This window comes from Sarcophilus harrisii, chromosome 2, assembly GCF_902635505.1.
Source record: "Sarcophilus harrisii chromosome 2, mSarHar1.11, whole genome shotgun sequence".
NCBI classification, from domain to species: Eukaryota; Metazoa; Chordata; class Mammalia; order Dasyuromorphia; family Dasyuridae; genus Sarcophilus; species Sarcophilus harrisii.
In genome coordinates, this window is record NC_045427.1 from 54,068,004 (window position 1) to 54,081,993 (window position 13,990).

The 13,990-nt window shown below is 37.7% G+C and overlaps 2 protein-coding genes across 2 annotated transcripts in view; one reads left to right on the forward strand and one right to left on the reverse strand.

The window, feature by feature from the left end:
• The window catches only part of MEAK7 (MTOR associated protein, eak-7 homolog), a 59,067-nt gene that overhangs the window by 42,981 nt on the left and 2,096 nt on the right, over positions 1-13,990 (forward strand). The window lies entirely within an intron of this gene.
• The window catches only part of ATP2C2 (ATPase secretory pathway Ca2+ transporting 2), a 105,331-nt gene that overhangs the window by 1,241 nt on the left and 90,100 nt on the right, over positions 1-13,990 (reverse strand). Inside the window, exons 18-26 of the mRNA XM_031950194.1 lie at positions 11,102-11,272; positions 9,757-9,854; positions 9,574-9,624; positions 8,720-8,886; positions 7,283-7,351; positions 7,051-7,167; positions 6,532-6,679; positions 2,650-2,748; positions 2,074-2,215 (exon numbers count right to left, since the gene is read on the reverse strand). Coding sequence (XP_031806054.1) covers positions 2,074-2,215; positions 2,650-2,748; positions 6,532-6,679; positions 7,051-7,167; positions 7,283-7,351; positions 8,720-8,886; positions 9,574-9,624; positions 9,757-9,854; positions 11,102-11,272 — 1,062 coding nt within the window. The remainder of the gene's footprint in view (positions 1-2,073; positions 2,216-2,649; positions 2,749-6,531; positions 6,680-7,050; positions 7,168-7,282; positions 7,352-8,719; positions 8,887-9,573; positions 9,625-9,756; positions 9,855-11,101; positions 11,273-13,990) is intronic.

Below are 13,990 nucleotides of genomic sequence, written 5' to 3' on the forward strand. Positions count from 1 at the left end.
TTGCTGACCCCTTATCTTCTGGAGATTAACCTCCAGATTTTTTGGGATACTGCTGCTTGGTTCTCCTGCCCACCCAATTCCTCAGTCTTTGTTAATACTCTTTAACATAGCTTAAGGCTCGGTCTTGGAGCTTCACAATCTATACTGTCTCTTTGGTGATTTTAATTATCTATGCAGATAACTCCTAGATGGCTTTAATTGAAGTCTCTCTTCCCAGCTCCAGCCCTAAAATTCCAATTGTGTGTTGGACATTTCAAACTCAACATGTTCAAAACATAATTCATCATTCTTAATTTACCCATCTCCTGAACAATTCCTCCTTCATCTCTCCCTCGTCCTCCTTTCTCACCATCATCACCACTTTCTAGTCAACCAGGTTTACATTTTCAGTATTGTCCTTGACTCCTCATTCTCCCTCATTCATATATCTAATTAGTTGCCAAATCTTGAAATTTTGAAATTTCTACCCCTAAATCTCCCTTTCATTCTCTTCTCCCTATTTGTAGGACCACACCAGGCCCTTATCATCTCTTGCCTGGATGCCCGGGCCTCCTAGTTGGTCTCCTCACCCCTAGAGTCTCTCTTCTTTCACAGTTAAAGTACAAATCACTTCTCTCCTGAAGCTTTGATGGCTCATACCATTTAAGGTCCTTTACATCCTAGGCTACTTTTCTAGTTTTGTCATATACACACACACACACACACACTATATATATATATATATATATATATATATATATATATATATACACACACACACACATATGTGTGTATACTAATATACAAATATATATATATATATTTTATACATACACAATCATTATCCCTATCATGCCCACATTTAAGCTTCTCTGCTACTAAAAGAGTCCCAAGATTTTCTTGTGATTTATCCCGTGATGATCTAATAAAACTAGCCTTTTCTGCTATTTCTCAGATTCTTTGCCTTCTGTCTTTATGCCTTTGCACAGACTTCCTCCATTTTGGAAAGTATTCTTTCCTCATCTCTACCTTTCTGAAAGAGATTTTATCTTCAGAATTCCAGACCTGCCCACCCTATTCTGATGGATCCCTCTACCACTATCATATTTATTTTGTAAATACCTGCATATGTACCTTTTGTCTTTCCCAATAAAATGTGAGCTTCTTAAGGGACTAGTTTATCTTTGTAATCCTAGCAAAATTCCCTACATTTAACAAAGTTGTGGACTGACCAATCCTATATATCCAGCTCCAGATGTTTTCTGAGCTCTCTTCTGTGATTCTATCAAATTATTCTATCCTTTCTACCTTCTATGGTTATATCCTTTTAACACTTCAAACTACCATCTTCCCTCCAGAAGTTATCTTTTCTTTGACATATTTTCCTTAAGGCAGCATTATTCTGGTTGCCCAAACCCCCAAATCTTGGAGTCAACTCTTCCCGTATTCACACATCCAATCCTTGCCAAATCCCTATTATTTCTATCTTCTTAGTATCTTTTGATTCTTCTTTCCTTTTACACTTAGCATCATTACCCTTTTTACATCTTATCTGGATTATAGTAGCCTCCTAAGGGTTTTCTTGCCCCCTTTATTCATCATTCAGATGCTAAAGTAGTATTCTTAATGTAGAATTCTAATCCTCTATTTACAAGATTAGTAAACTCCATTCTGAATCTGTGTCATCATGGAACAGTGAAGACAATGCTGGCCCCAGGCTCAAGGAGTCCTAGGTTAAATCCTAATGCCTACTAGTTGTGAATCCTTAGACACATTATTGAACTCAAGGCTTAGTTTCCTCAACTGTAAAGCAGAGGTAATGATAACAGAAATCTCTACCTCACATAATTGTTGTGAAGAAAATAACTTGCAGACCTTAAAAGTATTTAATCCGTTTTCAACCTAATTTGATGGTTTTGTTCTAGCCATCTTGGATAACTGGCTGAGCCATGAATTTGCACCCTCTTAGTGCCATACATTTTCACACACCATCTTCTGTTAACAACCTACTATCATATTGGCTTTGGCCAACAACACTCCCGATTCATCATCCTGTTTATTTTCTATAACTTTCTTCACACCTCACTAACTTACCTAATGCTCCCAAATTCTCAGTCTGGAAAATTTTCTGTAATGGTGGAATGTAGATCACAGCCAGCTGCCCCAGGATGGATCCTAGCACTGAATATAGAAACATGCGGTTTCTGAAAAACCCGATCTCAAAGATCAGCTTTGTCTGTACGGTGTGAGGAGAAAAAAAAAAATAAAACAAAACACTGTTTTTAGTCTGTCAGTCAAAAGGGAAAGAATCATCACTAAAAATGTGTCTATCTGAAACTAATGAGCAGCTGCTAGGAGCTGTAGAGTTGTAAGGAACCAGAGAAATCATTTACTCTTGCCCCTCATTTTATGAATGGGGAAACTGAGAGCAAGTCACTTGAATGACTTTCCCGACAATTCCACAGACAGGTAGGTATTCAGAGTTAGACTCGGGGCTTGGTTGTTCTGATTGGATAGCCATTGTTTTTTTCCTACTCTCCCACTGTCTCCATGTCTAAATCATGCTATTCTTTCTTTGGGGCACAATACATTTATTGCTTTATTGGCTACAAAAAAACAGAAAATGCTTCTGATTCTATAGCTGAAATAATCAGGCAACATCTGTCTCACCTGAGAACGGCACGTCAAGGCATTGAAAAGATCAAAAAACACAAAACAAGTGAATGTCATCGTCGTCGTCCTTGGTGTGACTTCCTTGCCATCAGGAATCTGGTAAAATGTATGTAAAATGGAATGTTGCAAAAGAGGAAAAATTATTAGCCTCGAAGCAATCATCAATGGAAGAATCCATCAGAATATCCCTGGGTAAGGATGAAGACAGAGATTTCCCCCTCTTTCTGCTCCTGAATTCTCTCAATATATGCAGAATTGAGTTACTGGATCAAATACACAATGATGCTCTAAAACTAAAAGTCAAAAAAATGAAAAACTGCTGGTACTAGGTGGGATTGGTTTGTGAACAGTGAAAGAATTCCTGGATGATAACCTGATCTTGTTGGCCCAAACACAATTTGTTGCAAATAAACTAGTAAACTAGAAGATGGTTATTATGATTCTCATGAAAAAGACCAAAAATAACAAAAACTAAAAATCAATATGGAATAGAACCATTGAACCTAGCAGGGGAAAGATGATGTGATTTCTGTTAAAGGAAATTGTTCCTGGCTAACTTTTGAGGAAGTAAAGCATGAAATGGATAAAATATTGATGCTATATTATCTCTCTACATCTTTTAAGATGTCTATGCCAAGGAACTAGTCCCCCTTCCTCCCCCTTTTTTTTTTCCAAAATTGAGAGAGGGATTCTCAATAGGAAACCAGTTTGGAGACAGAGCAGGGATAATCTGGCACTTCTTTTGATGGATAAATGTAAATAGTTGGGTTCTCAAAGGAACCATATTCTGTATATCTCTATTTGTTCATAATAATCTGAAAAGGGGAGTATAAGAAAATCTTAAAGTCTGCAGGAACACTGAGCAATTCTAAGTAATCAAAAACCAAACACTGAAAAGCATCAGTGTGTGCATGTGTGACTTAAATTTAGAAAAGAACAGAGGAGAAAAGGTTCAGAACTATTCCTTGTGATCCAGGAATTGCCCAAGAAATGCCCCAGGTGTCACTATAAGTGTTCTTTGTAAATAATGGTCCAGTTTATTATTGCGTTAAAAGACCAGCAAGACGCCAAAGCATTACAAGGATGATATTGGAAACAGAAGATACTGTTTTGCCCTTGCACAAAACCTTGGTGTACTGGAACCTAATACGCCCTATGTAGTTCTTAACATCACAACTCAAGAGAAAGAAGATGAAGCTGAAGGAGCTTGAGAAGAACAATTAAAACATTGGGGAGGATGGGGAAATTCTGTGTAAGGAGAGATGGAAAATATTTAGATACTTCTGTCTTGAAGCATTAAAAATCAAGATGGAAATGTGATCAAGATTTATACAGTTATAAGTGATTTGGGTAAGGAGATAATGAATTTACCATTTCCAAGAACACTAGACTTTAGGATAATGTCTGCCCAGCCCTTCTTGGACCCTTTAACAAGGTAACATAAGAAAAATCAAAGAAAATGCCATTTTGTGCAATAGCTAATGCAAACTTAGGGGACTCATTATTAACCACAAGGTAGAAAAGGCTGGGATTATAAAGGCTTATGTGAAGATATTCACAGAGCTATTCTTGCTGGACTCCTGAGGGAAATCTCTGTTTGACCCAATGAGAATAGTCATACTCTGTCCCCAGTTTTCCCCATAATGTACAAATCAGAGACAAACACTGTGCTAGAAGGACTCGGATATGCTAGAAGGATCCCTAGGATGGGATCTGATTCAGTGTGAAAATTCTAAAAGCCACATTTCAAGAGGGTCACTGAGGATTTGGAGAACATCTAGACAAAGGTAATCAGAGTGATAAGAAGCTTCAAGATAATGTCATAGAAGGAAGCCCTGGGAAGTTCTGTTTAGAGAAAAGAAGATTTGGTGGATACTTGAAAGCTGTTTACCCCTTATCTATAAAATAGAGATACTACCATCTATTCTTCCTATTTTATAGGATCATTATAGGATTGAATGAGATATCTTTGTGAGAATAGACTGAGAAAAGTAAAGCTCTTCCTTCTGGAAATACAGACTTAGGAGACAGATGAGTGAAATCTAGAATTCTATTAAAAAATGTGAGGGACACATAATACTAATAATACTATTTGTTTCAACTGCAATATGCCAATAAGAGATTATGAGTGCATGGAGAAACTGGATTTCCTAGTCCTAGTTGACAGTTTTACAAGATGTTAAATCATTCTAGAATCTCAGAGCAGGAAATGGATCTTAAAGGTAATCTGGTTAATGGTCTTATTTTAATGAGGAAGCAGTTCCAGAGAGCAACACTTATTTGTCCAAAGTTACAAAGCAGCAGATCACTATCCCCATCTCACATTTGTATAGTACTTTTTGATTTATCTCCAGCTGTGTGACATCTCTTTTTTCACATTGCCATAATGCTCTTTACTTGGTATATGTCTTAAATATACTTCTCACTTCCCTCAGAGTTATCTGATCACACAGACTTTGCTAAGCATTTAACTACTGAATTCAAATATCCCCATCTTATTTATTTTGGCATCTCCCTGCTTACCACGCCATTGTTGACTTGACTTAAATCTTTAGAAATGGACTAAAGTTAAATTGGTCAAGAATGCTTTGGGATAAGGAGAGGGGTGATAGGTAACAGTGATGAAAACAAAGCAGCCCTTCTTGGGGGGGGGGGGGGTAAAAAGTTTAACAGAGATTCTTTTCTGAATCTGACTTCCAAGGGGAAAAAGAAACTCTCAAATTATTTGAGAAATTAATGTACATTGTGGGAACCTCTAGTTAAAACCACAAACAATCTCTTCAGGACTAGGTTCAGTGTATTTGCAAGCCAAATTCTGCAAATATTTAGATTCCCCTTCCTTGGAAGGAAGACAAGCAGAAAGGCTGGATTTATTAAGTACCTACTGCACTTTATTATATAATACTATACTACTACTAATAAAGGCACTGCACTTTACTAATATAATCTTGTTTGATTCTCACAAAACCTTGAGAAGTAGCTGGTTTTATTAGCTCTATTTGACAATTGAAGAACTGAAGCAAACAGCATTAAATGACTTGCCCAGGGTCATACCGCTAGGAAGTATATGAGGTTAAATTTGAATGCAAGATCATCATGACTCTTAAGTCTGGTGCTCTTTACAGTTGCCCTACCTACTTGTGTGGTAGTGTTCCAGTGATTTATGCTCTGTGGGAATAACAGGACCCAGTGAATAATGGATTATCTCTCCTTCCAGAACTGCTCTTCCCTCCTCACTTCCATCTCCTTGCTTTTCTTCAGATGAGAAAGTCCATTTTCACTGCCTGTTCTGCAGATCTGGAATGCTCTCCTCATCTCTGCCTTCCCTGGCTTCTTCCTTCAAAAGCCAGCTAAAAACCTTTCCTGATCCCCTCCCCCCTCCAAATAGTGCTTTCCCTCTATTGATTATTTCTGGTTTATCCTATATTTAGTTTGTTTGTATATAGTTGTTAACATGTTGTCCCTTCCATTAAACTGCAAACTTGAGGACAGGGACTATTTTTGCCTTTCTTTGTACCCCAGCACTCAGTCATTTGCCCTGCACAAAATAGATGCTTAATAAATGCTTACTGACTGGTATCCTTCAAGCCTCAATTCAGATCCCACGTTTTCCAAGAGTCCTTTCCCAGGTACTCTTCTCCCCCTCCATCCTGCCACTGCTAATTTCTCCTGAGACTACTCCCCATTTACTCTGTATACATCTCACAGATCCACAGTTTTTTGCCTATGATCTTCCCAGTTAGAATGTAAGTTTTTCTTTGTATCCCCCAAATCTTGGCTCCGTGTCTTGCCAATAGGAAATGCTTTTTGACTGTCTTAAGAAGGAATATCAATGAAGAGGAAGGAGAGGGAAAGCAAATGGGTGAGGCTCTTCCTTACCTCCTTCCAGAAGATAAAAAGGGTTCCACTGATGATAATGACAGCAGATATTAGGATTTTCAAGATGAGTGCTTTACTGAGAATGGTATCTTTCACACTCCTAGGAGGATGCTTCAGGGCATCTTTGTCAACTGGTTCTACTCCCAAACTATTCAAAACAAAACGCAATACTTTGAAATAGCACAGAGAAACACAGAACATAGATTCATTTATCAGGCACTTATTAGGTATCTACTCTCCACATCACTGGGCTAGGTGCTCAAGAAGATCCCATCCGTCTTCCCATTAAGGAATTTACCCTAAACTGGAAGGGTTCACAACCACGTGGCATCCCGTCCCACACATGGATCAGAGGGTCAGGAAATTTTAATTCTCAGTTTGGTCAGAGTAGGAAAATGGGAGACCAGTTAGGTCAAAAAATGTTGGGGAAAAGGGTCTGTTGGGCCCTTCGGCAAATCCCTTGGCTAGCAGATCGCTAAATTTTCTTATGAATTCATAACAATTTGAAGATCTTCTCACCTTTGGGCTGGTGGTCCATCCATGATAATGTTGATCCAAAGAATCTGCATTGCATTGAGGGGATTGGGTAAGTTAAATACTGTGGACAGAGTAATCAGGCTTAAAGCAGAAATACTCCTAGGAAACAAAACCAGCAGAAAGTGGCAAAGTGTAGAGAGCTGCTTCCATGGCGGGAGGTTGAGAGACGGGGGAAAACAATTTTTACCTGATGTGCAAATAAGTCTGTACTCACGTGCTGAGCTGGAACCGGACGAAATTTTTTATGTTATAGAAAATGCCTTTTCCTTCCTCGACTGCATTCCTGGAAGAAGAAGAGAACAAATGAACAAGATGCTTTGTATCTCTAATACATTTACCTTGTGATACTTTTTTACCCTATAGTTATGGGCCTTTGTCCCTCTGCCGTATTACAAACTCCACCAAGACAGGGATTGAGTTTTATCTTAGGTTTTCATTTCATTTTGTTTTGTTTTCTTCTTATCTCCTAATAGCAATTTCCTAGAATTAGAAAGACTTTCATTTAAATCCTGCCTGAAAAGCTAGCTAGGTGATCCTGGGCAAGTCACTTCACATCCATCTGCCCTTATGTAAAATGAAAATAATAAAATTTACTTCACAGGATTGTGGTGAAGATCATATTAAATAATATACAGAGTATTTTGTAAACCTCAAAGAACTATATACATAACAATAATTATGATGATGATGGCTACAATTAAGAGTATGACTATGGAGCCAGAAAATTGAAGGCAACCATCAATGGGTTACAAAATAAATAAAGGGAAGGGCAGCTAGTTGGTGTATTGGATAAAGTACCAGCCCTGAAGTCAGGAGGACCTGAGTTCAAATCTTGCCTTAGACCCTTAACACTTCCTAGCTGTGTGACCCTGGGCAAGTCACTTAGCCCCAATTGCCTCAGCAAAATCAATGAGTAAATAAATAAATAAAAATTTAAAAAGACCTGGTTCAAATCTGCTTTTTATAATGGAGAAAACAAGTTCTGGGAAGGGAAAGGATCTGTCCAGTGTCACTAAACTGCTCAGCAGAATCTGGATTAAAACCCAGTTGCCCGTTCACGGCAAATGCAAGCACAATTTCCACTGACATCAGTATACAGCAGAAGCAATTTTGGAAAGTTATGTGAGAATGTGGGAATGTCCTGCAAACAGTTATTAAGCCCCTTTTTAGGAATAAGATGGGGCAGCTAGGAGGTGCCATCGTGCACAGAGTGGTGGAGCAGAGTCAGGCTGATTTATCTTCCTGAATTCAAATCTGGCCTCAGACACTAACTATCCTGGGCAAGTCATTTCATCCTGTTTGCCTCAGTTTCCTCATCTGTAAAATGAGCTGGAGAAGAAATGGCCAACTATCTTTGCCAAGAAAACCCCAAGAATTGAATGTGATTGAAATGACTCAACAACAATAACAAAAGTAATAAGATAGTCTCCTAGAGCTATTGAGGATGCAGACTATGCCTTAAATGTTCTGTTTAGAGGATTTTCATCTTGAGATTGTAAAACAAATTGTGGGTTATATTGTAAAACAAAATATAACAGAGCCAGTAACAGAGCCAGAACTCCTAGATAAGCATCTTTATACGTCAGAGGAAGGTGACTATTTCTACTAATGGTGTTTTTGCTGGCAACAGAACATTTGAAATGCAACTCACATTATAGTGGAGAAGTCATCGTCTACTAAGATCATATTGGCTGCTTCTTTACTGACGTCTGTCCCTGTTTGCCCCATGGCAATTCCAATATCAGCAGACTTCAGGGCTACTGCATCATTGACACCATCCCCTGTCATCCCCACGATAGCACCAGATTCCTGCAGAGCCTTGGAAAGAAAAAGGACAGTTAGGGTGGCAAGGCGACTCAGTGGGTCTAGAGCACCAGTCCTGAACAAAGGAGGACCTGATTTCAAATCTGACCTCAGACACTTAACACTTCCTGGCTGTGTGACCCTGGGCAAGTCACTTAATCACAATTGCCTCAGGGGGGAAAAAAAAAGAAAAAGGACAATTGACACTCATTCCCACATCATGCATTTACATACTTTCAGGTTCTTTGCAATCTAAACCTACTAGTTTAAAAAAAAATACACAATATACTTGACAGTAGAGAAATTGTTCATTTATGATTGAATTTTTGCCACTAACTTTTTTTTTCCCAATGAGTTGTAATAACTGCTTTGTGGAATAAACTGCCCAAAGACAATAAATGAACTTCAACGTTCATCACATAACTCTCATCCCCTTTACAGCTTAAGTAAGGTTTTCATAAAATGCCATGATTAAAACAATCTCCCTGCAATCCACATGGCAGTCATCTGTCTGCTGAATGCATTGTGCACTCCTTTGCATTTTGATGATCAATGATCCTGGTGGATCCCCCAGTAGACTTTAAGCTACATGAAAGCAGGTGTGGGTTAGTTACAATCTCACCCAATACCCATTCTGTGTTCTGCCCATAGTAGGTAGTTCCCAACACTGTATTTGAATCCATCTCCTTGTTCAAGACCTACCTTTATTATTTTGAGTTTGTGCTTTGGGCTCGTCCTGAAAAATATTGACACCTGAATAACAGAGAGAAAAAAAGGAGACATATAACTCTGAAAACAAGTTCCAACTGCAGGAAGTTTCCCCCTCTGCTCCTTCCCTCCTATTCCCCACCTCCACATATACATCCACAGAAAAGGGGTCATTACCTTTCTGACTTTGGCCGAGAGCTCAGGCTTCTCCATCTTTTCCACTTCTTCTCCTGACATGGCTTTTAATTTCCCATTGCACAGGCCAATGTTTCTGCCTTTAAACAGAAATCTGTCTAAATGATTTGATCTAAAAGTACTCTCCAAACTCTGTTCCATCAAGAGTTTGAGAGTCTTTCCTTCTGCTTTTCCCTAGCCTCCCCCCTCCCACAATCTCTATATTCACTGTAAAATTTCTGAAATAAAGCCCAGCTTATTAATAAACAGTCAATAGAAGACAAAATAAAAGCAACAACGACCAGTAATAATAACCTATGACATTTATGTTAAAAAAAATCTTGTTTTATTCAGTTATTACTCATGACCATATTTCTTATTTCCAGTGACCTAAATGTGACTCTTCAGAAAGTCACAGAATCACAAAATACTAGATCTGAAATATAGGCTTTATATTATCTCATCTCAGTGGAGGTCACACTGGTTTGAAGGACAAAGCATTTTAATAGAAGTCAGAAAATAATCAGTACCTTGCCACAGAATTTCTGAAATTAGACATGTTTGATATCTTTGGACCCTGGTTTTATTTTTTTTACATTTTGGAGAAAAAGAAGGATGTTTTTATTCTTCATATGCTAATATCCTGAAGATGAATGATCTGTTGGATTTAATTGGGGAAGCTAGGGAGCAACATCGTCTGTCAACATTTGGGAACGTGAATACATGACAAGACTGAGGCTCTGAACCAAGTTTCCCAGAATTTTCAAGCTCTTGGAGAAAAGACAAAGAAGGATATGAAATATAAATAGCAGATCTCTGTTTGTAATGTTGCTGGGGATAAATAAGGAAACAAATGCATTTTGGGTCATAGTAAGAATATAATTACAGGCTTTTAGCAAAATTGAATCTACAAAAAAATCAAAGGGCTTAAATAATAGAGGTTTATAGTATGGCTCAAATCAATCAATTAATTTTTTACCCTAAGCCATAGTGAAATTATATTGGAGACGAGAGATTTAAGATAGTTGCTTGATCTCAGAGATTCCTTCTGATTCTATGAATCCATGAAAATCCCGGAGGTGGATTGTTTGCATGAGAAAGATATTAAGTTTTGAAAATTCCTGAAGGCTATTTCCCCAGTATCCCCAAAAAGCGAAAATGCTTGATATGGTCTCTCATAGATCACTATGGGGTTAAGGCAATAGGTGGGAATACTCTGCTGCATTTTTTTCAGGACTGTCTCAAGTGCCCAAACTGGCATTTTTCGGGGCGAATGAAAAAGGAATTTTCTTGCTAAGAGGGAACACTGTTCTTCAGCATGAGAAGCCCACCACCAGCAGTTTGTTACCTATAGCCAGAGCAGTTTCCAGAGCGTCCCCCGTTATCATTTTTACTGACACACCCGACTCAGTAAGGACTTGGACGGCTTCCTTTACTCCTGCTCTTGGAGGGTCAATTATTCCAACGAGGCCTAAGAACGTGAGCTTACCTAGCTCTGGGCCTGAAGCAAGTGCCAGCACTAAGACAAGAGAAAAAGGGGAAAAGGACAATGGACAGTGAGTTTCTGTAATGTGCAGGAAATGCTGATACCTTAGGTTATTTTAGAATGTAAGTTCCATGAGGACAAGGGCTGGGTTCTCTCTATTTTTGTATTGCCCAGCCCCTCTCTCACAATGCTCTGCATACTGTACGTATTTAATAAATATTTATTGGATGAATGAATATGTTATATAGATAACTGGAGATATAAAGATAAAGTATTCCATTTTCATTCTCAAAAAAACCCAAAACATTAAATTCGAAGTGAAAGGACTTGAATTTGAATGCTGGCTCTATTAGTTATTTACTTGAGTAACTTTTAACCTCTCTGGAACTCAGTTTCCCTAGGTGTAAAATGAGGGGATCACTTCTACGGACCTTCTAGCTCTAGGCTTACAATTCTAATGAATCTTCTCTCTTCCACTGGTACTTACATTGTGGGCTTTGCCCAAGAAATCTCTCCTAAATCATTCAATAACAGCAGTATCCCTACCTGGATGTTGGGAGTGCTTTAGATCTCATATCATTTGCTTGTCTTTGCTCACAACTCCTCCATGTCTAGAATGTCTTCCCTGATCCTCTTTACTCATCCTACCCCGAGAAAGTGCTTTATGGTGGTAAAGGCATGGACTCAGGGTCAAGAGAGCCCTGCAAATTCCAACTTCAAAGTTTACAGCTTGTGTGACCTTAGGCAAGTCACCTTGTCTTCTGGTTATATTTTTTCAAACTGTAAAATGAACCTAACATTTACCCATAGGACCTAGTTAATTAAGGCTATTAGACGGACCAAATAAAAATGTATGTTTTTTTTTCAATTATCCATCCTTCAAGACCAAGCTCAAGTTCATTGGGAAGCTTTTCCTGATTAATCATGGAAATCTCTCTTTTTTTCCCCAACTCCAGAGCAGTTATTGTCTGTGTTATTGACTGGTATTACTGACCTTGCCAATAATTAATATTAGTTGGGTAATACATATGCAATAATAATATGTAAACATGCGTATATATGTCTGTGTTTGATTCCCCCAACTAAATTATCATCTCTCTAGGAATAGAGGCCGTATCCCCCACAATCCCTAGCATACAGTCTTACACATAGGAATTTAAACACAATGGACTGATCAACTGATTTAACTAACTCAACTAATTAACTAATTAGTTAACTAATTTTTTGCATTCCTTTTTTTTCCCATTTCAATCTGAAAAGATTTGTTCACAAGTGTAATGGAACCTGATTTCAGAAAAATTATATTATTTCAGATGGAGAAAAAGAAGAGCAAATACATACAGAATAACATTTATTCATGTCTCTGAACCAGGTCACTGGTTTGCTTATGCTAAAACATACCTTGAAGATCACGTTTTTCCTGCCAGTGTCAATGTTATTCTTGGAAGAATAACATTTAAAGGGATTTTTTTCATAAAATCTTTTTCTAGCCAAGGTCAATATGGAAGAGTGAAGAGTAACATTTAAAGGTTTTTTTCATAAAAGGATCTTAAATTAGATAGTTTTCAATTTTGTCCCCACTTCTCCTTGGAAATCCCTCACAAACAAGACCCACCATAAAATTTCACAATATGTACTTATGTCTCTTTTACTGTTGGGGCCTATCAGTAAAAGAATCATAATCCTCTTGATAACATGCCCCACAAATGGTTTTTCCTTTTTTAAAATAACAATAATAGCTTTTTATTTTTCAAAATGCATGCAAAGATAGTTTTCAGCATTTACCCTTGCAAAACCTTGCGTTCCAAATTTTTCTCCCTCTTCACTCTCCCCTTAGATAGCAAGTAATCCAATACAGGTTAAATGCGCAATTCTCCTAAACACATTTCCATATTTATCACACTGCCCAAGAAAAATCAGATCAAAAGGGAAAAAATGAGAAAAAAACCCAACTAAACAAATAGCAACAACAACAAAAAAGGTGAAAATAATATGCTGTGATCCACATTCAGTCTCCATAGTTCTCTCTCTGAATGTGGATGGCTCTTTCAGTTACAAGTCTTTTGGAATTGCCTTGAATCTTCTCACTGTTGAAAAGAGCCAAGTTCATCACATTAATCATCACTTAATCTTCTTGTTACTGTGTACAATGTTCTCTTAGTTCTGCTAATTTCACTCAGCATCAGTTCATGTAAGTCATTCCAGGCTTTTCTGAAATCATCCTGCTCATTATTTCTCATAGACCAATAATATTCATATTATTAATATTCATATACCATAATTTATTTAATCATTCCCCAACAGATGGGTTCAGTTTCCAGTTCCTTCTTGGTATTTCTTTTAATCCCAAAGCTAGAAATAGAACTTTTAGTACATTTTTTAAAAGCCCAAATTAGTGTAATCTCCCCTCCATAAACTTTCCCCCAATCCCCTCTCAGACCTAGTTTTTTAAGTTTCTAATGCAGGTATAGCTACTAGTAGAGATATCTTTTCTCTCAACTAGATTTATGTCCAAGGTCATAGCTAATTATAATAATAATAATAATAGTGGGCATTAAGAGGGCAAAGTTTGAAAGGTTTATAATATATTTTCCATGTATTGTCTCATTCATCTTTCACAACAAAAAATGAAGTAAGTGCAATTATTTTTGTTTTACAATTGAAGAAACGGGCTTAGAGAAATTGGCTTAGTAGGTGAACCATTGGATTTGGCACAATTTCCTATCCTGCCTTAGACTCATGTGTGGGACC